The 21043-nt window shown below is 52.8% G+C and overlaps 6 protein-coding genes across 6 annotated transcripts; 1 reads left to right on the top strand and 5 right to left on the bottom strand.

Moving 5' to 3' along the window:
- Window positions 1-542: 542 nt before the first annotated feature.
- Window positions 543-2621, bottom strand: K460DRAFT_370528 (AAR2 domain-containing protein). Its single transcript, XM_040934181.1, has one exon. It carries the CDS (start codon window positions 2224-2226, stop codon window positions 931-933), a length of 1296 nt encoding a protein of 431 aa, XP_040785120.1. The 5' UTR covers window positions 2227-2621; the 3' UTR covers window positions 543-930.
- A 98-nt stretch (window positions 2622-2719) lies between these two features.
- K460DRAFT_370526 (EAP30-domain-containing protein) lies at window positions 2720-4368 on the top strand. The gene is made up of 2 exons (XM_040934180.1): window positions 2720-4253; window positions 4315-4368. Exon 1 carries the CDS (start codon window positions 3090-3092, stop codon window positions 3909-3911), a length of 822 nt encoding a protein of 273 aa, XP_040785119.1. The 5' UTR covers window positions 2720-3089; the 3' UTR covers window positions 3912-4253; window positions 4315-4368.
- Window positions 4369-4370: 2 nt separating this feature from the next.
- Window positions 4371-7097, bottom strand: K460DRAFT_292758 (eukaryotic translation initiation factor 3 subunit C; the record flags this gene model as incomplete). Its single annotated transcript, XM_040929370.1, has 4 exons — window positions 4371-5624; window positions 5673-6045; window positions 6097-6706; window positions 6770-7097. The coding sequence occupies 4 exons, from the start codon at window positions 7095-7097 to the stop codon at window positions 4371-4373; spliced, it is 2565 nt and encodes an 854-aa protein (XP_040785118.1).
- Window positions 7098-7933: 836 nt separating this feature from the next.
- On the bottom strand, window positions 7934-10903 carry K460DRAFT_293863 (kinase-like protein; the record flags this gene model as incomplete). Its single annotated transcript, XM_040929456.1, has 6 exons — window positions 7934-8715; window positions 8757-9244; window positions 9295-9554; window positions 9609-9968; window positions 10024-10301; window positions 10366-10903. 6 exons carry the CDS (start codon window positions 10901-10903, stop codon window positions 7934-7936), a joined length of 2706 nt encoding a protein of 901 aa, XP_040785117.1.
- A 921-nt stretch (window positions 10904-11824) lies between these two features.
- Window positions 11825-13520, bottom strand: K460DRAFT_359142 (L-ornithine 5-monooxygenase (L-ornithine N(5)-oxygenase); the record flags this gene model as incomplete). The annotated part of the gene is made up of 3 exons (XM_040932172.1): window positions 11825-11947; window positions 12005-12551; window positions 12604-13520. 3 exons carry the CDS (start codon window positions 13518-13520, stop codon window positions 11825-11827), a joined length of 1587 nt encoding a protein of 528 aa, XP_040785116.1.
- Window positions 13521-14781: 1261 nt separating this feature from the next.
- Window positions 14782-20188, bottom strand: K460DRAFT_370522 (P-loop containing nucleoside triphosphate hydrolase protein). Its single transcript, XM_040934179.1, has 10 exons — window positions 19514-20188; window positions 19072-19450; window positions 18353-18996; window positions 17875-18294; window positions 17336-17787; window positions 16572-17263; window positions 16122-16471; window positions 16003-16046; window positions 15809-15940; window positions 14782-15646 (listed from the first exon to the last, which is right to left on the bottom strand). The coding sequence occupies exons 1-10, from the start codon at window positions 19869-19871 to the stop codon at window positions 15158-15160; spliced, it is 3960 nt and encodes a 1319-aa protein (XP_040785115.1). The 5' UTR covers window positions 19872-20188; the 3' UTR covers window positions 14782-15157.
- Window positions 20189-21043: the final 855 nt, after the last annotated feature.

Genomic DNA, 21043 nt, shown 5'->3' with positions numbered 1-21043 from the left:
TTGAAGAACCGTGGAGAGAAAACCTCGTGAATATAGGGGAATCAGGGCGGCTGAATATAAGCAGAGAGTATAAGCAGAATGTCACAGGGCGCACAAAAAGTATGAAACGACCTCGACGTGGGTTTTATCGAAGGCTTTAGGCGTACCGCCATCGGCTGGGTCACGGCCACGGGGGCTCTGCGCCTAGGTGTCAAAGAGCACTGCCCTATCCAAACGAAGATCAATGGCCCAACTCCCCGCGTTAGGATCTCAGCTGAGCCTCCTAGGCCAATCAGCAAACCCGAAATCTTCATCGCCTCAGCCTCGGCGTCCTGCTTTGGGAAATGAGGGCTCGGGTGGATACATGGACAGGGGACGGGTTACAGGCAGTAGCGAGCCAAGCCCATCATTTCCTGGTGCGCATCTGCTTTGGGGGCCGCAACCTCAAACCTAGTCTTCATGTTACGCAAGTGTCAGCTCAAAGGTGCTGGCCCAAGTCGCCCCGTAAGCAATGCGGACGTTGCATGCCTTCACTGACTGCATTTACACAATTGTCAGAAAGAGGGGAGCAACAAGAATGGCATTTGATGGTTCGCCGTGTAGGTAGTTGTGCTAGTGCTCGTAAAAACGGCCTGGCTCTTGAGTTGAAAGACGGGCGGTTTCTGCAGGCGCTTCGGCTTGCTATTTCGAGACGCTGTGGCGCCAACAAGCCCCCCGTTAGCGTCAGGCGAAGCTACACACCGCAAGGCTGTGAGTTACCGACCCTCCCCAACTGAGCGCTTGACACGAGGGCCAGGCGTTTGTAAGACGCCCCTCTAGCACTCTAGCACACGCTTGAACGTGTGCAAAAACGTAAAGTGGGAGTCTAGTGCGAAACGACCCAAATGACCGGTGGGCTATCTTGTTCGCAGTCCGAATCGACTCACCGGATATGCACGGCCTAGCCAGCTTTTAGTATCGCGTATCCATTTCGTCCATGCCAGCTTCCTCTTCCGAACTCGTATCCTTGGAGTGACCGATGTCGCTCCCGTTTAACAGCTTCAACTGTTCTGGCGTCAGATCCACGACTACCGGCGCATAGTCGCCCAACTCATCGTCTTCGTCTGCGCCGTTGACCTCCATCTCCACACGCTCGCCGTCTTCCAACTCTAGCATGCCGCGCTTCACGTACGAATCGTCCAGCTCCCAGCCAAACTCTTTCTGTAGATATTCTTGCAGGTCCTCCAACTCGTACACAAGAGCGCCTTTCCACTTGCCGTCAAATTCGTCCAGACTTTTGCGAAACCGGCTGAATAGCGGTCTTAAGAAGCCTCCACCAACCTCGCTCATGTCGAAAAGGTCGCCCTCTATGTCGGCGCAGTGACTAAGCTGTGCGCGCAGGGTCTTCAGCAACTCGAGAAACATCTGGGAGCGGTCCTTGACGGCCTGCCGGCAGGTGAGGAGCAGTTGGAGCAATCGCTTCCATTGTTCGAGGCAGGAGTCGTTGTTGAGCGTCAGGACCATCAGAAAGGCGAACTGCAGCTCGCCCAGTACTTGGAACTCTCGTCCTTGTTTCTCCCCCTGGCAGTGATGATCGATTAGGTCACCCAGAAACCAGGACCGGTCTTGTGCAGCTTCCGTTCGTTCTCGCCCTGTCGCGCCTTCCCTCCACGTCCGCTTCAGGTCTATGGGCAAAAACTTGAGCTCCTTCTCTGGATGCAACATGCTGTTACTCGACTCCAGGCCCGGTATTTGCTCTAGATCCTGAGTGGCGGATGATGCGGACGTTATGCTCCAGTGATCGGGATTCAAACCGCATATTCGAGACAAGATGGTTGGTGATATGTGCGAGGTGAGTTTACCCCAATCTGCGCTCTCCTCAGACCAGCCTTCCTCTGCGCCAGAGTCCCCTTCTTGCACGGTCTGTCGATACGGTGTCAAGCCGTCCTTCCATACGCTCCCTAAATTCGCCTTCCATCGCAGCACTTCCGTCTGCGCCGTTTCTGCTATTAAATCTTCCGTCTTCTCATCCCACTTCTTGACAAACACCTGTGGCGAGCCGGTCCCAGGCGTGACGTAGAACCATGCGCCTTGTCGCACCGAGAGCGCACTGTTACTGGCAGCGAAAACAAAATGCAGTCCAGGTGGTATATTCTTGACCCCGTGAAAGCGAGGTGAAGTTGTGAAGGATAGTAAATCGATGCCAGCAAGCGCATTTGGCGGTAAATTTAGCACTAGGACGCAGTTGTTGATTGTGGAGGGATCCATCCTCGACGGGAATAAATCCTCAAACCACGTGCGTCGTAGAATTTTGGAAGGAATGTTCAAAGACAGGGTTGAGACGTGAAGTTGAGAAATGGGTATCATAGAATCTACAAACGGCCGGTTCGGCGGATATACGATGGCACGTGATCGCGGAAGCCTTGCTAGTTGATCCAATTGAAATCTTTGCTTGTGCGGTGAATATGTAAAGAGAACAGAAGATGGGTGGAGAAGAAGAGGAAAGTACCGCTTCTTCTAGGGCGAAATACAGTTCAGAGTAGTGCCATGGTAGACCAAGGCCATGGGAACTGGCATGCAAGTCCAGATGCCAGTCCGGTGGGTATCGGATGGATGGGTTGGGACGAGCGACCGACTTTTTGTCAACGAGTCAGTCATGCGTCATCTGGCTAGCTTGCAGCTTGATACGGCAGGAGGGACAGGCTGCATCCGTCTCTGCTGGCCTCTGCTCCGCATCTTGATATTAAAAAAAGTCCGTGTTGCTGCTTCGTTCATGTTGAATGTCGAATATCGTTTTGTCTAGACTGGATCGGCACGAAGACGCCACGGTGAAGCCCACGTCGATCTATTCCGGGTGCAGCATCTACCCCACCACTCACCCGCTCGTGAAGCTCCAGCATACAACTCCAACATGAATTATATTCAATCAATTCCTTGAAGAAGAAGAAGGACTTGCCTTGACTTGTTGTCTTTAGTGCTCTGCTCCAACGAGCAAGCCTGCACATCACCACCACCGCCTTGCCACCTGAACTTACTCCACACGCACGTCAAGTAACGCACGAGAAGCTACCAAGTACAGACACGAACACCAATCCATCTTCTCCCACTCTCCGCGCAATACAGCCCTCACAATGGACCGCCGCCGCACCCCAGGCCTCTCCTCGCTCTCCTCGACGCGCCTCCAAAACCACCACTACACAGCCCACGGCGCCACCCTGCGCACCCGCAACACGGCCTCGCTCGAAACCCAACTCGCCGTCTTCCAATCGCTCCTCCACAACTTTGCCCTCACGCACTCCAAAGACATACGAGCGAACCCCGCCTTCCGCGCCGAATTCGCACGCATGTGCACCGCGCTGAACATTGATTTCCTCGCGTCGAGCCATCACAGGGACAACAAGGCAGGTGCTGGGTCTGGTGCTACACCAACTGCAAGCGGTGGTGGTGGAGGAGAGAGTATATGGGCGCAATTGCTAGGCGGGAGTGTAAACGACTTCTACTTCAACCTAGGCGTGCTGATCGTCGAGGAGTGCCGGGCTACGCGCGCGGAAAACGGCGGCCTGATCAGCGTGTCGGATCTCAAAGCGCGGATATCAAAGTCCCAGCGCATAGGCGGGAGCATGGAGGTGAGCGACGACGATGTCAAGCGCGCTGTCGACTCGCTCGCGCCACTTGGCTCGTGTTTCTCCATCATGAAGATTGGGCATAGGAGCTTGATACGCAGTGTGCCCAAGGAACTGAATACAGATCAGAGTACGGTTTTGGAGGCGATACAGATCCTGGGCTACGTGACTGTGTCGATGCTGCAGCTCAATCTGAGTTGGGAGCGCCCGAGGGCACATGCTGTGGTCGAGGATCTCATGGCCGACAGCTTGGTTTGGGTCGACACACAAGCCGGCGAGAACGAATACTGGAGCCCGGCATTCATCACCTTGGCGGGCATTGGGGCATAGAGAACGTGGATGGATTTTGGGGGACTGTAAATAGAAAGTTTGATTTGATACCCGGCGGTCATCGCCACACCTTAGCATAGCCTTTGAGCAAGACTTCAGCACACAAAACTCTGTTTGAACGAAAACAACACTATTGTTATAGAGAGCATTGGGGCTTGGGAAGACAAAGACCTAACCCTATCTACCTTACTTAAAGCGATCCCCCTCACAGTGCTGGCCCTTGACATAGAAGAAACATGCAACCATAACAAGTGGGCAATAGCTATGCATGTAGTGGTAGACACATGAAAGTTCAACCATATGCTAAGACAACGTTGATCATGTACTTTTGATTCATGCACTCTACTCATATCGTTGATCAAAATCATCGCATTACCGTGAGGCGCATGAAGTGTGCACTCACCAGACCCTATTCGCCGCCAATGACCCTGCACTTCCTAACACGAAAGCGCCACTCTCTTAGGCCTGAATGGCTCGTCCCAAAGCACCACCTGTGAACTGCTGATTCCGACCGCCTCTTGGTCCACCACCGCCACGTCCTCCTCCCCCGCGTCCACCTCCACGTCCTCCGCGGCCGCCCCTTCCGCCTTGTCTCTCGAAAGCATGGGCTGTGCCTTGTGTCCGTTGTTCGAGCGTCTTCTCGTTCGACTCGATGAGACCCGATGCCTTGTCGGACAGGCTGAGGGCGAGGGTTTGCAATCTCGACAATTCGACACCCTTCCTGAATATGATGACTGAGTTGACCTGGTCAAGGGCGGCACCGAGCTCCTCGTGAGAGATCATCTTCGATACAACGGCCGAGACCTTGCGTTCTGAGAGCTCGAACATGCCTGCGAGTGTGGAGACAGCAAGCGTGTCATAGAAAGGAGCATAGGTGAAGAGGTATGTCCGTAGACCTTCCTCCTGGATCTGCGCGGACAGCATCTCCTGAATCTTGTCCGCGTTGGCGATAAGTTCCCAGATCTTGATCGAGTTGATGAACTCAGCAGCCTTCTTCCACTCGCCAGCAGACAGTGCTTTCGATGCCTGCATAACGTGGTCGCGGGTGTTCTCAGGCGGGCCGGTGAAGATCTGTCGCTCATGGTACTCTAACAGACGGCGATAGGTCTTGCTAATCACCCGCTTCCTGAGGTCGGGTGACGAGCCGAGCTGTGCGAGAAGAGGAATCTCGAGTAACATGGAGCAGGTGAGGTATACACACTCGAGCAGCTCGAGATTGATGTGCATGTGGAATGGAAGTTGTCGCTGGCGCTCGAGACGTTCCTGCTCGGGCGAGATCTGTGAATACCGCTGCATCTGCAGACCCTGTGCGAGCAGCTCCTTCTGCCTGTTGCTGCCACAAATCTCTTGTAGCGACGTCTGAGCCTCATAGACGAGACCCGCACGGAACGCGCAGAGACCGACTTGTACGAGCGCGCGGTTGAAGAGAATCTGGGTGTTGACATCGAAGTTGCTGATCGTCTCCTGCAAGTGGGACATGAGCATCATGTCACGAGCCTTGTAGTACTCGTCGTGTAGTGACAGGAAGTAGATCTGGCACAGCATAGCTCGAGCGCGGATGATGCCTTCGCTGTTCTGGAAAAGGTATGTGCAGAGAGTCTGGACAAGCGAGGCGGTGTCGTTGGAGATGGCACGAGGGGTGATTTCTGAGTCAAGGGTTTCGGGAATTGCCTTCCAGACGTTGCTCTCGAGAATGGTGATGACTTGCGAGGGCTACTATTCTTAGTAAATTATCCAGCAGTGAAAGGGCGGTTTACATACCTTGAAGTAGACGTGCTCCAGTCTCCGCATGACAATGCGGTTCAGCGGTTCTTGTGGTAGATCTAGGCCTGGGTTCTTCTTCAAGCTCTCAACGTACACTAGAGCACGCACAAGCTGAGCGTACAGCAGAGCTTCGTCTGTCAATCGCTCAACGTACTCGGCCGTATGCGGGTCGATGTGCTGAAGGGAGCGAGTGAGCTCGTCATCAAGCCTCTCGACGAAGGATACAACGCTTCCAGGGATGCGGAAGATCTCGCCAGGCGTGATGGTGGGCAGCTTCTCATCGTCCTCCCACTCCTCAGCGTTCTCGATCACTACGATCTCCTTGGTGTTCTCGAGAATTTCAAGGAGCTTGGTAAACTCTTGGTCGGCCCTGCGTTCTCATCAGTACAAGATCATGTGTTTCAATTTCGGCTAAACTTACAGCTTCCACTGCTCCTGGTGCATGTGGCTTGCGGTCCCAGACGTCAAGTCAAAGCGTGTAGAGATGAGTGTCAAGAGAACACGGATCTTCTGGTAGTCGTTGACGGCTACATCGAAGAGCTTCTCCAGTGTGCGGATGTGGTCGAGCTTGTCGGAGTTCTTGCGTCCACGCTGCTCGACAATTGACCGCAGGTGCTTGAGGATGCCCTCGGGTGTGTATTTGACAGCCTTGCCGCCGACAACCGTGATGAAGCCATCGTCTGTCGCATCTTCGATGGTCTCGGTGCCGAGCTGGGGAATCTTAGACTTCTTCTTCTTGTCCTTGGGCGCCGCCTCGACTGGCTCGATTTCGCGCATGAACTCGTCCTTGTTCTCTCTATAGGCATCGATGTCCCTTTGGAATTCGCGGTTGTGCTTCTTGACCTTCTGGCGGACGGCGTTGAATCCGCGGGTGTTGACGGCGTTCATCTTCTTGGGTGTCACCTTCTGCTTCTCGTGCGTCTCGAGCACGATCGTCTCGAGGTCGGCGATGGCCTGGATGTACAGCTTGGGCACCTTGCCATCGTTTTGCTTCATCAGGGTAGGGGCCTGGCGGTTCAACTTGTCGAACTCTGTATCGCGGGGTTAGCATGGTTCAAGGCAGCCTGCAGCGGAGAATGTCGAGTAGTACATACGGTCTGAAATGACGGCCCAGTCGTTGATCTTCTGCGCATTCTCAATCTGCCTGATGGTCGCCTCCAGCTCGTCGAAGCGCTTGTCTTTGGCGCTCTTGAGCACCTTGTTCGCGTCCTCGTCTTCGCTCTCGCTGTCGCTCTCAGCGTCCTTCAAGAAGCGGTTGGCTCCTGTTTCCGACCCAGACGACGAGTCGGAGTCGTCGGAGTCATCGTCATCAGAGTCCTTGTCCGAGTCTTCCTGTGCGGACTCCTCGTCGTTGGAGTAGAGCTCCTCCTCGCTGGACTCGTCCGAGGAGCTGTCGCTGGCGGCAAAGAATCGGGACGCCATGGTTGCTGTGCTCGAGAGTAGGATTTGCCGGAGGGGTCGAGGTTAATAAGTGGCGGCACCCGAGCGTGTTGCGATTGCCTGCCTGCCTCGTTGCAACTTTCCGTGATGGAATTTCGAACCGGCCTTGGCAAATGACTGTGTGCGTTGCGCCGCGTCCGAGCGCCGCAGCCTGCCTGCCCCGCACCATCCATTTCTCATCCATCCCCTAAACACGCCTGACTCACGTGCTTTTAATGCACTTGGGTACCAACCAACTTGGCAAATAAGACAGCCAAAAGTATTGATATATTTATACGAACCGTGGATAAAACTACATATACCACCATCGTTTCGCAGCCCAGCTTGTTCCTCATCTAGCCACGTTGCAGCACACTTGAACTTGGACTTTGAACTCATACATACTGCCTAACACCGACTGAAACGACAACCATCTGTACCCACGCCTCGAACGTCTCCTTCATGGGGCCATGCCTCACTCCGCCTTGACGCAATCATACTGAGTACGTTCTTGGTCGCCTAGGAATCCCTCAGTGCCATCACCACGTCTGACAATGTTGAAACTGGACAGTTGCTGCACACCGCCGTGGCGTAGAGTGAAGAGATGCAATTTATTGCACGACAATCGGCTTGTGCGCTTGACTGATATTCTGCTCTACTCCTCGCTTCGAGGCAATCGTACTGTCCATGTCATAGCTGCTGATACGCGAGGATGGACTGCGGGATAAAGGCATGTAAAGGAACTCGGAACGCCGCGACTCGTCCACTGCTAGGTCCTCTTGCTGTATGTCGCGGCGTCCATGTTGCAAAGTCGGATACTGATACTAAACCTTCTCCCGTCATTGCCAATGGTTCTGCGTCATATAACCCTCCTCAAGTGACCGATCCTCCAAATTGCGGACAAAGTTTTGCTGCCTCGCCGAGTTCCCTGCTCGCGACCCTCTCCTTCTCGCGCTCCCCGCACTCTCTGGGGCGCCATCCGGAGGGGGCGGATAATAGGCGGGCGATGGCTGTAACCTGATGGGCGCGTTTGGATCCAAATGGCTGATGACTCTTTGGAGCGCTGGCGGGATACCAGACTGGCCAGACTGTTGTTGGTCCATGGTGGATGCTCGTTGTCGCCCTGCCCGTGTTGTCGCCTGGGCATACAGGTTCTGAGGTTGATTGTATTGCCGCGGCTGTTGTGGCTGCATCATATTCATCTGTGGGCCGTATGCTGCGGCCTGAGCTGGATAAGGTGGAGGAGCAGCTTGATTGCTGTACATGTTGTTGTACATGTTCGGCTGAGCGTGCGGGCTTTGAGAGGCAGCATATTGGTTCATCTGCATGTTAGCATACGCTGCATTTTGTGCTGCCTGAGCTTGTTGTGCGGCGACAACTTGCTGCTGCGCCTGTTGGCGTTGCCTGCTCATGCCCTCGAACCGCTGCTGCTCTTGTACACCAGGTGCCGGAGATCTGCTCGAGCTTGACTTTAACGTCATTGGTGGTACGAAAGGACCGGTGAACTTTGCCTGTGTAATGAAAGGATGCAACTTCGCTTGTGCAGGTGTCCATCGTTCCAGGGGGTTCAGATTGAGCAGCCCTTGCGCGAAGTCGATGAAGGCGGCTCGGTTTGCCATTTCTAGGAACGATTTAGCTGTGCAAAAGTCATAGTCCATTCACTCCGCTTACCTCGCTCGATTTCATTTGGCTTCATGTTCTTCCTCGGCATTGGATAGTTCTTGATAATGTCTGGCAAAGTCGTAGCGGAAAAGTACTTCTTGCTAGGTTGTTCCTTTGTCCCATGCTCTCTTGAGTATTGTTCCATCGACTTTAGTCGGTACTGTTTCCGACCATATTCATCCTGAGTCTTCTCGTAGAACTCACCCGATTGCTTGCCCATCTCTAACATCCAATGCGGCGGTAGGCTGAGCATTTCCGTTATCCTCGAAACTTGGTTGTATTCGGAAGATCCGGGGAACAACGGTAGGCCGAGGAACAACTCCACAACGATGCAGCCCAACGACCACATATCGATCGCGGCAGAGTATGGTAGGCCGAGCAAGACTTCAGGGGAACGATAGAAGCGCGACTGAATGTACGTGTAAACCGTTTGCCGTTCGTCGCAGGCGGAACCAAAATCAATGATCTTGATGATAGGACTTTCGAGACTGTAGCTATGTTAGGCGCATTTCTTCTTCCGGTTCAACTTGGGACCTACTTCTTGAGAAGGATGTTCTCTGGCTTCAAGTCGCAATGTATCAATTTCGCTTTGCCCAGCAATGCGAGACCATTGATCAGCTGCTGTGCGAACACGCGCACCAGAGTTGTTGACAGTCCGCGGAACTGGTTCTGCTTGATCAATTCGTAGAGATTGACACTCAGCAGCTCGAAGACCAAGCACAGATGTTGCCTGTGGATAAAGGTATCCTTAAGTCTCAGTAAATGGTGATCGTCGTTCTTGTCCATTTGCTTGTTCAACTAAGCCCGATGTTAGCGCCACATACAAAAATGTGCGTTCCCAGAGGCACCTACCAGATCGAGCACCGATACTTCCATCATACTCTGGTTGAAGTAGGCTGTCCGGTTCTTGATGACCTTTACTGCGACTACCTCTTGCGTCTTCAAGTTCTGACATTTGACGACCTGTCCGAATGTACCTTGGCCCAGCACGTCCAATATCAGGTAACGATTCTTGTGCCCAGATTCCTCTGAACCGAGGATGTCGTTGACGTAGAGAATGTAATCGCTGTCCTCGTTGTCGTAACCATCATTTTTAACTCCTTTGCTTGGCTTCGTGAGGACTCGGCGCGGATTGCGTGAGGATTGGTAATTGAATCCGCCATTGCACAGCTTGTATGTCATGGGCAAATGCGCCGTTAGAGCTTGTAGAGGCTATCAATCACACAGTCAGCATACTTGCTTTTATCTCAGATTACTTTTGACTTACGCTGATGAAGCCTCCTTCTGGATTAGCGCGGCGGAACGGGGGCTGGGCGTTAATCTTGGGCTGCAAGTCACCTGTATTCGTGACCTTGTCGAACTTGGGTACAGGCCCACGCCCAATTGGTAGGGGCTGGGGGGGGTTGGGGTTCGAAGCTGTCCGCGGCGAACGTGCCTCCCTATTGTACACGGCATTTAGTTGCGCAGTTGCAGATTGCGGGTAGAAGCTCTCTGGGCTCATGTTGGACTGGATGGGCGGCAGTTGGGGCGCATGCGGTCGGGAAGCTGGAGGGAGGCTGGTCAGTGTGCGGCGCTAGGAGTAAGGTTGGCAAGTTGGTGCGGGACGTACATGGAGGGGAGTAGTAGCTGTTCGGCGGCGATATATAGGGGTTGTTCCGCGTCGGGCTCTGTCGGTTACTCTGGCTCTGGCCCTGCGATTGCGTCTGGGCCTGTGGCGAGAAGGTGGTGTAGTTTTGCCCGCCCTGCTGTGGGTTACCAGTATAGGGCGATGTTGGCGACAAATTCATGGGCGAGTATCTCCGCGCTGCTGCGCTTTCTTCGTTCTGCAGGAATTGCTGCGAGTTCCTGTGCTGGTGGTTTGGCCGCGACATGTTATACTTGGGCTTGTAGGGGTCTGCATCCTCCATCGCGACGTCGCCGTCTCCGTCGTTGTATTCGGGGCCACGGCTGCCACCGGGCGACTGCATGGCAACTGAGTTCTGGCGCGAGGGGGCCGTGGGCGATGCGTACTGCTCCTGTTTGACTTGCGTGGGCACGCTGACGTCTCTCTGGGAGTGCTGAGGGGAGGGCATGGTGTGCGGAGCGTACCGCGCCTGGCGGGCCGCACCACCGGGCGCTTCGGAGTAGGCTGTCCACTGCTGGTCCATGGCGAGGACAAGAGAGGAGGACAGGGAATGGGTACGTGTGCAGAGGGTATAGGTAGGTGGGTAGGTACGAGCGAGTCGCGGATGGCCAACTTCTTCAGCTGTGACGCAGTCAATTCACGCGTGGCATGCCGAATTGCGCCGCTAGTCGAGGTATGCCCTTGAGTCCAAGAAGTACTGTAGCAGTGTCGACAATGCCGTCTGACGAGACCAGCGTGTCACGAGGACGAGAGAGTGCGCTGGTGTCGGCGTTGGGGGGCTCGAGGAGCGTCTGGCGATGGGGGCACGGCTGCGCTCTGCGGGGGTTGTTGACGTGCGAGCCACGAGGCTTTTGCTGTGTCGGCGGCTGCTTTGCGCGGTCGCAGCAGCAAGGGGCCGGCAGGGCGAGAGCTGCGGCGATTGACGGCGCGGGAGAGGGCAATTCGCAGGGCGAGAGGGGATGCTAGGGGGAAAAATGGTCTCTGGGGTCAGCGATGAAGTTGGTGATGAACATTGGGCTGGTCTTCCGTTGGCTCGCCGTATTGGGTTAGAAGCCGACCGATGCAGAGCCCAGCACTCCAGCTTCACCTCTCTATCTACACGGGCAGATTGTCAACTCCCGAACTCGTCTAGACATAGTTTTCTATTCTAGATAGCCGCTGCAACACAGAAGTGGATCATTTAGTCAGCCCGCCGCGCCATAAAAGGTTGGTGGCGTGCTCCAGTTCAGCTTGTACCTACTGTAGGCGTCCTAGTACGCCTCGAGTCCGTCTCAGATTCTCCGGCTCCACAAAGCACAGCTCTAGACTTGTAGTTTTAGAGAAACGTAGGACTGAACATGGAATCGAAATTGTTTCTACTGCCATATTGCTCTCTGCTCTATATCACGAAGCGCTTGCAAACTTGTCACTTCTGCTGCCCACACGCCTTGGAACCCAACTTCGGTTACACACGCTCCTCAAATCCGCCCAAAACATCAGCATTGTCCCATTTAGGCTGCTTCTCGAAGACCGCTCGAACAACCTCTCCTCCCCGGCTTGCAAGAATGGACAAGAGGGTATCACTCAACTGTCAAATATATTAGCATCGTGGCGGACCAAAAACAGTGGATAGAGCAGAACTTACACCATGTGTTGTCTCACAGCATCCCTGTAACCACACGCCCGCCTCATCGCTAACTTTCTTGTTCTCAAAGTTCACCTTGTAATCCCTCTGAACTTGCCACTTCGCGTCCTTGAGGTCGCCGCCGGGCATAAGGTGCCGGGCGTCTTTCAGGAGCGTCTCGTGAAGGTCGCGGAAGTATCCCGTGGCCACGAAGACGGCATCGACGTCGAAAATCTCGGTCTGCTCCTCTGCACCAGGTACTTCGGAGAAGTACAGCGGACTTTGGTCACGAACTTTTAGACGAATACCACCTTTCTGGACGGGGGAATCTTCCACATCGACGACGCGTCGATAGGGGAGGATCCTGTGCGGCCACTGGCTTTCTTCTTCTGGTGAGTTGCCGTAGCGTATCCGTTGCATGTACAGTGTCTCGTAAATATGCTCCAAGAGGTTCAGGCGGACTACGCCGTAGTTGGTGCCCTTGTCCTCGACCAGCGTCGCGCTTCGGAGCGTGGGTTCACGGCTAAATGTGCAGTCCACACGGCTTGGGTTGAAGATCTCGTTGACACTGCCTAAAGTTAGTCACTTTGTTTGTTGAATCGCGCACTGATTATACTAACAAAGGCGAGTCATCACTTGGTCGCAGAGCACCCCCCTTGATCATCAACCGCGTCTGTGAGTTGGGATAGTTCGCATGCAGAAAGTCAAAGATCTCAGCCGCACTTTGGCCGTTGCCAATCACCGCCACCTTGTACGGCGCCTTGAAGTCCGTGAGAATCTCCCTGGAAATGTATGAGAACTTTGAAGAGTGAACCACCTTGGGATGGTTCGTGGGGAATGGCTTCGGGATGTTCGGTCTACCACCAGTCGCGATGACAACATGCTTAGTTCTCCGCGACTCAGTTTTGCCAGTCTGGTTGTTGCGCGAGACAACGCTGAAGGTGGCGATCTCGCCGCTAGCCGATTTCTCAGGCATAACACTGATGACCTCCTGGTCATATGACACCACCTCCTCAAACCAACTTGCGCACCACTTCATGTAATCCTCATACTCTACTCTTGCGGGTAGGAAAGTGTTGAGGTTGGCGAACTCGATAAGGCGGTCCTTTTGGTGTAGATAGTTGATGAATGTGAACTCGCTTCGCGGGTTCCTCATAGTTGCCATGTCTTTCATGAAGGTGATCTGCATCTTCGCACCCGGCAGAAGCATGCCTGCATGCCATGCAAACTGAGATTGCTTCTCTAAGAATGCAACGCGTGGTGGTCTGCTCTGAAGTCCTGGTACATCCACGAGCGATGGATCTGTGCCATCTAGGGCATCATGAAGAGCAACACCAATGGCTAACGATGCTGGTCCAAAACCAACGCAAATCAGATCGTGCAGCTCCTCTTCAGGGGTATATCGAAGATGCGATCGGTTCTCGAATGCGGGAAGGCTCTCTTCCAAATCATTGGAGAGGAAGCCCCCAAAAGCTTTTTGCACCGCAGGCGCAGGGCCATCAGACGAACTTGACGAGATTTCGGCGTGAGGACTCATACTGGAGGATAGAGGTTGTAAAAGTGGCGAGGTAATGTCTACCGGTGTTAGCATTAGTATGGCGGCTTTAATAGGCAAGATGTTGTTTGTTAATCCGCCTCACGCAATTGGATGGAATGGTACGTACTCAGATACCTGCGACTTGTCACTGAGACAATAACAGGTGCTTTTTCGCGAAGCTAATAGAGAAACTGTTCCGAGGAGTATTGCTGTCTGCCAAAAAAAAAAAACTGTCAGCTGCTCTGCGATGAACAATGACGTCTACACTCGGACCAAGTAAAAGACACAAAGGAATGAGTATCAAACCTACCAATGTCGACGAGTCTGAGGAAGAGAAGAACAGACACTGACTTCTTGAGCAATGAAACAATCAGTAGGGCTGCCAGCCCTATGATATGGGGAAAAGTGACGGCATCCACTACGTGTGTGCCTGTCCAGGAGGACCCGGTCTCTTGTTACTTGCGATCAGTGAGCCCATGTCGACCTAGGAAGTCTCCGACGCTCGTGAGAAGATGGCTCGATGCGCGTTCGTCATTAGACCCTTACGCTTACGGCCCGTTCCAAGAGGCGTGCGCATTTATTGTGTACTAATGGCGCCGTGGCATCCTAGAAACGCACAAGGGATCATCATCAATCTAATCAGATCAGATAACGAGGTCGGAGGAAAGGTTTCGACACGGCGGCTCGAGGGAAAAAGCACAGTCATGACGCAAGCAAAATTTTCTCGCTCGCCCGCTACGCTTACCTAGGTTGTGTCGATTACTGCAGATGCCATGTCAAGCGTGGGATGGTGTGGCTCGATGGCAGCTTGGCGGGCTAGGAACAACCTCGGAGCGATGTCGGCGTAACCCATTTCAATCTAATCAGATGAAAACTTTGATCTTCTAGATGCGTGCTGATCACCACAACCCTACACATGCAGGTCATTTCGGCGTTGATACCATGCTTGGCCGCAACCGCTGATCCATTACACATACATCATCTTAGCGGGTAGACTGGTGGTCGATGACGATTGAGCTGCAATAATATCTCCGACTCGTTCATTCATGGGGCCTTGCGCTAGTTGACCAGTCGCCTGAGAACCTGCTGATGAGGACGGAGAAAGTCGCAGCGTTGGGGTTTTGCAAGGTTGTGACAGACATATCCTCGGGCTGACGCGGATGACACCACGCGCGCGGGGCCCACCTCGTGAAGGATACACAGCATTTGACCCCGCAAAGGAGATAGCTCTGTAGCATAAAGCGGATTCGATTTTAAGATCCCAGTCCAGCATCAATTTCATTAGAATATAATCGGCAGTACGGTGTGTTTCGCAGAGGTATATGACAGGGAAAATAATCTCACTAAAAGCTGGACGTTAATGCGATGCATGTAGCCAGGCCGAGTGCGAGATCAATAAATAGAACCCCACCGCTTAGCTTCGCTAAGGGCCATGAAGGAAGCTGGATACCGGAACCTCCTTCCAGATGAAGGAGGAGATATTATGAATGACACACTCAAGTGAGCCTCTTCTATACAGATGCCTAAAATGAACAGCAGGCCGGAGGCTGCGTGGGCCCAACGAACTCTAAACCTCCCTAACTAAAATCTAAATAAGTCTTCAAGTACCCTCTAAGTCGGCGTGTTAAATCAACGTTTCAATCCAGCTCTTGTGCAGCGACCATAGCGGCATATATACCGCCCATGGCTACAAGCTCATCGTGGTTCCCTTGTGCCACTACCCGGCCAGCGTCGAATACAAAGATACGATCCGCATGTTGTACACTCGCCAATCGATGTGCGATCATGATTGTAGTTCGACCTTTCGACGCAGCTGCTATGGCTCTGCGAATCGATTGTTCTGTGTTTGCGTCAAGTTGAGAGGTGGCCTCGTCAAGAAGCAGTATCTCTGGGTCTCGTATGAGTGCTCTCGCAATGGCAAGCCGCTGTCGTTGGCCTCCCGAAAGCTTCGAACCATGTGCGCCAACTTCGGTGTCATAACCCTCAGGGAGACTCATGATGAAATCGTGCAATTCACATTCCTTTGCAACTCGCATGATGTCTTCGATGCTAACATGGGCTCCTGGCCGGCTACCGAGGCCAATGTTGAACTTGACCGTCCCAGGGAAGAGATCGGGCTCTTGCTCCTAGTATATTGTCAGCGATACTCATGCGGAGAATTAGGTCCCAACGACGGGTTGCGTGATCAGCGCGCTGGACCAATTCATGACATGGTCGAAATGCGGTTTGATCATCATTGGCGATTGAAGTAGGAAGGCGACATGATCGGGGTCTTCGAGATGACATACCACAAGCGCTAAGCGAGCCCGGTGATTCCCTACGGCCTCTTTGCGTATATCTTGACCATCCAAAAACACCTGTCCTAGGGTAGGATCGAAAAATCTCTCGATCAAGTGAATGGTACTAGACTTTCCTGCTCCCTACAATATTGGAAGTACGAAATTAGTGTGTATGTTTGCCAGTTCGTACGTTAGGATCTTACCGAACGGCCAACAAAGGCCACGTATTCACCCTGCCTTATGAGAACTAGAGGTGGCAGAGGAGTCAGTATTCCAGTACCTGCTGAGAAGGTTTAACAGAGTGAACCGCAAGCTTACGTACAGGAAACGTTATTCAGTGCAGGAAGCTCCGGCCGACTTTCATAGTAGAGACTGACTCCGCGGAATTCGAGCTCGCCTCTTATACCGAAGGTTCCATAAGAGGCTGAGGCGTTTGGAAGCAAGGCGTCCCCATTCGTTGGGGGCGCGGCACTCGGGTCTGGAGATTCCGTGATTATCGTTGGCTTCTCATCGTGTAAAGAGAAAACGCTTTCTGCAGCAGCCTTCGCTCTAGTCACCTCCGGCGCTAAGCTAAACAGTTGGCCAGCTGCTTGAGCGGAGAAGAGGAGGGCAGGCAAAACGATGAAGAAGTCTCGTTGACTGTAAGACCCATTCCGAACTTGTCTAGAACCCCTACGAGATTTGTCAGTGGGTGTCTTCACATAGATTTTGGAGCGTAGCTACTGCCGTGAAAGCCAAAGAAAACCAATAGAGACTGTAACGTGGCACTTACCACCAGTATGCTAGGGAGTACACAAAATACGTTACTGAGAGGGAAAAGGCGAATAAAATGTTGCCAAGTACGCTAAATTTGAAGTGTTCCTCATAGGGTTGGCGGATCGCTTCACGGTACCTTTCGAGAAAGTAAGATTCCAGTCCAAAGGATGCAACGATCTGCATAGAAGATGTAGCCTCAGAGGCTAGAGCTGCCGCGTCGTTGTACGCTGTCTGGTGGTGTTCTTCCGCTATAGCTAGGATGCGGAGGCGCAGGAAACCCGCAACGAGCATGACCGGAACGGCTGCTAGTAACACTATGGCGATCTTCCAGGCTACTATGTGAGCCAAAATTATGCCGCCAAGGACAGAGGTTGTAATAGAGAATATAGTGCCGAGTATGACGCCAGAGAGTCCACTGATACTGCCGCTGTCCATATTGAGCCGTGACATGAGAGCGTGATGTGAATGTCCGGGTTTAGAGAACCAAGCTATATCCTGTTGAAGGATCGTGCGAAATGAGATATCTCGAACACGCAAAGCTAGATTCTCTGAGACAATACCAAAAGCTGTCTTGCCGCAGCAGTGAGACAATAGGGCAATGATAGCGAGTACGAAGAACATCAGACAGAAAAACGACACACGTAATGTGAGCTGGCCAGATTTCGTCGTATTGTTTAAAAGTTCGACGAGGTTTCCGAATATGAGTGCCTGATACATCTGTCAGTAAACGTTCGAATTTCCGCAGTTGATTGTCCAGTATATGCTTTATGGTGTACTTACCTCTCCGATAATAACGCCTCCGCTAAGGATCGAAGAGAAAAGACCAATGACAATAGCCGGTGTCTCATGCCGACTCATGGCTACCGTTCTCGATATCAACTCCATGGCGCTCTTTTGCTCGCTGCTTGCTGGTGAACTCTCTCCAGTCTGGGACTCGGTCTTGTGGCTCTCGGTAGAATCGTTTTCCTTGTATAGGCGAGACCGTATAGAGGATGCAGCAGACGGCTGTCGCTTTTTGTCAAATTGTTGGGCTCTTATAAGTTCCGCATAAACACCGTTGGCTTTGATAAGGGGTTCGTGACCTCCTTCCTCTACAACAACCCCGTCTTTCATCACGATAATGCGGTCGGCATCTTTCACAGTTGCAAGACGGTGGGCGATTATGATCGTTGTTCGGCCAGTAGCTGCCGAAGAACGCCTCAGGTTCTCTAGTACTATAGCCTCGCTCGTACCTAAAGGTAGCGTCTAGTCAGTAAATTATTTCGGAATATTTCGGGTGCAGTATCCAAAACCACAATCAGAGGCATATTCATACATACCGTCCATGGCACTGGTAAACTCGTCTAATAGGAGTAGAGACGGATTCCCGACTAAGGCACGTGCAAGCGTAATACGCTGCTTCTGTCCCCCGGAGAGCTGGGAATCAGGCCCTGAGCCAACTTTGGTATAGATTCCATCAGGGAGGCGGCCCAAGAATTCACAGTGAGCTTCTGCAGCCGCTGCCTCGCATCTTGCGAGGACCTCTTCTTCGGATAGTTGGTCACCATATGGCAAACCGTGCTTAATATTGTCGAGGATAGTTCCAGTAAAGAGCACTGGATTTTGTGTGACAAGCGCAATGTGAGAACGTAGACTGTGGACGTTGAAAACCTTCAGTGGATCATGACCGAGCGAAATCGTGCCATATGTAGGGTCGTAAAGTCGCAGGAGCAGCAAGGAAATGGTTGATTTTCCGGAGCCTTTTGATATGTAAAGTTAGTATGTCTCATACGCAGCTCGTACAACGACGTTACTAACCGGATGGGCCAACAAGGCCCGTTACTTGCCCAGGCGCGATTTTTAAGTTAAGATTGTCGAGAATTCGAACAGTGGGTCGAGCAGGGTAAACAAAAGAAACCTCTGAAAACACGATCTCCCTTTGGAAGTATGATTGATCGACAAGCTTTCCTTTGGTTGAGTAGACGTCGATATCGGTTGGTGGGTGATCTAAGATTCCCAGAATGGTTTCGTTAGCAGCTGCAGCCATTGCGAAAGTCTGAATGAAAGGTCCAAATGAACCAACCACGAAAGACGCGTCCAGAATGAGGAAAACAACGGCATATATGGTGCCTGCTTCAGCGCTGCCATTCCGTAGGTGATCTCCGTACCAAAACGCAAGTGCGTTCGTCGCGTATGCAATGAAATAGACCGAGCCAAGCATGAGAGCCCCAGCAATGCTTTTCTTGATTCCAACCCGCAACGCGGATCGTAGATGGCTAACATGCTCTTCGCTGAGCTGCTTAAACAGCCCGAAGGCTTGGACGATCTGAACTGCCCTAATAGCACTCTCTGCAACAGAAGCAGCTTTCTCAGTGTACACTGTAGCCTGTCGGGAGAATTTAGAGATTGACTTGGTTCCGAAATATACTACACAGGCCATCGATGGTATTACAGTTACAAACCTAAAATAATTAGCAACGCCACCTTTTTATGTAGCCTACTCCACACGTGTGACTAGAATGACAGGACTCTCTTACATGACAGCAGTGAGCCTTGGATTGAGTACGAAGCCCACCGTAAAAGCTGATATAAAATAGCTTATTGAAGCGATGAACAAACCGACTTTCTCCGAGGTACCAAGTTGGATGGTTTGCGTCTTCTCGGTAAGAACGCTCGACATGTCGGGCGAAATAGTGTCAAAGTATGTCATGTCCATGCCCAGGGCCCGGTAAAGGAGGTTCTCTCGAGTTCTCCGGCTAACGCGTTCACCAATTACAGCCCAGCAGACAGCCCATCCCCAAGTAACGACAAAGTAGCCAACTGCCACCGCCATGAGACGGGACAATAGACTCCTCAACTCATCTTGTGTGGGCGGAAAGTTGTTGATAATCTTGCCAAAAATAACACCAATGAGAGCTAATATTTGGGTGTGAAGTTAGTGTACATGTCACATGTGGTTTGTTCATTATGGTTGCGTACGAAGTGGAACGCCCGCAGTCACGGCCAGCAGAATGCCTAGCGCAAGAATGATTCTCGATTCAGTATCACTCAGTGATCTGTAGAGTGTGAAGTACGAGGTTTTGAATGGATTGAGACCCAAGATCTGTCGAATGAATTGCTGGCGAAAGGCCGCCACGCCTTGCCAGGCTTGTGGTTGCACAGTCGCCAAGGACGGCTCGACGCGTCGGTCCCATTGCATGCTGTGGCGGATAGAAATCTGATCTTCCCCATGGTCGTCGTCAGAGTCGAGAAGAGGTTGACTCTCGGAGCTTGTATCGTCGTCGGAATATGGGATGGAAGCGCTTGGCGTCACGCGAGGCGTCGCTTGGGTTTGCATGGTCTCAGCGGTGCAGCAAAACCTTGGAAGAAAGGGGGTCGCGACGAGTGCTCGTTGGAGTAAGAGAAGAGACCATGGAGAAGGTGTTGAAGGTTCTGAGTCGCGTTGGAGCTACCTGTAATGATGGCAGGAGCGTTCCTGACGAGGCTTAGCCAATCTTGGCGCCACCCCCGATCCACGGCTCCTACCAGTTTCTAATCTATTCATGAAAAGATTCAACCGTGAACACTAGATGGACAGTATGAGCAAACACTGGTGTAGCCAGTGGGTTGTGTGGCTCAGAAGCGTGTGAAGTTGCCCGAGGTCGATTGGGAATCTTGAAAGGGCTGAGAGTGCTCTTTAGGTCCTCCCCTCCACAGACTAGCGGCCAGGAGATGGGTTCAAGGTTATCTGATCCGCTGTAGCCCCATATAAAAGAATTATCAGATGACAGTACCCCGAGGCCGCGCATATCTCGGCACTGGCCCCAGTGTGCGCCGGCTTCACATGCGCCCTCTTCTCCGCCCGCCCACCTGTCTTGGGACCGAATGCCGAAGTCGCACGCCAGAGAACGCGTTGGAGCCAGCTTCGACGACGCCACACGCGATTTCTTTGCGCTTGACAAACAGAATCCGCAGTCAGCGTGGGGCGAGGAACGCAGACCCGTCGAGTTTCAAGGGACAGGCTTGTCGTCATTGGAGGCGTCCAGTGGTGCCCGTTCGCACCATCGCTGCACCTGCCGTATCGCGCAGAGCGTCTCGAAGCTAGCAGTTGTTATGGTGGAGCTTCGCTTTATCGAATCAATTTTTTCTTCCCCTCAGAGTGAGTGAGGTTGCTGCCTGCCTGCCTGCCGCAGAAATCTGATAAGATCTGGATGATAGGTGCCGGTCATAGACTCCACGATCGATGAATGACACCACCACTACTACCAACGGGAGGATGCATGACGCTGCGCCTGCCAACGACGCGCAGAGCATCGCGCGGGAAGCAACAATCAACTCTTCTTTTCAAGCCATCTTGCGCCTCAAACGCTGACTGTCGGGCCATTCGCGCTGCTACCTGATCCCGCCCCCATTTCGACCTTTGCCCAATGCTGCGATATTGCCACTGCGTTGGGCACTTTCAACGAAAGACTGCACGTCCATCCCGTCATCGAGTGTGTCGCGCTACGAGGTGATAGGACCCGTCCTCAC

The sequence above is a fragment of the Cucurbitaria berberidis genome, assembly GCF_010015615.1.
Source record: "Cucurbitaria berberidis CBS 394.84 unplaced genomic scaffold K460scaffold_5, whole genome shotgun sequence".
Classification (NCBI taxonomy): Eukaryota; Fungi; Ascomycota; class Dothideomycetes; order Pleosporales; family Cucurbitariaceae; genus Cucurbitaria; species Cucurbitaria berberidis.
This window is presented reverse-complemented; position numbering and strand designations above follow the sequence as displayed.

Excerpts from the sequence above, each read along its gene's own strand:
- K460DRAFT_370528 (XM_040934181.1), bottom strand. The coding sequence starts at position 2,226 with ATGGATCCCTCCACAATCAACAACTGCGTCCTAGTGCTAAATTTACCG.
- K460DRAFT_370522 (XM_040934179.1), bottom strand. The coding sequence starts at position 19,871 with ATGCAAACCCAAGCGACGCCTCGCGTGACGCCAAGCGCTTCCATCCCA. Across the intron at positions 17,788-17,874 it reads GTTTACCAGTGCCATGGACG|GTACGAGCGAGGCTATAGTA; the intron begins GTATGTATGAAT and ends CGCTACCTTTAG. Across the intron at positions 15,941-16,002 it reads TGGCCTTTGTTGGCCGTTCG|GGAGCAGGAAAGTCTAGTAC; the intron begins GTAAGATCCTAA and ends CCAATATTGTAG.
- K460DRAFT_370526 (XM_040934180.1), top strand. The coding sequence starts at position 3,090 with ATGGACCGCCGCCGCACCCCAGGCCTCTCCTCGCTCTCCTCGACGCGC.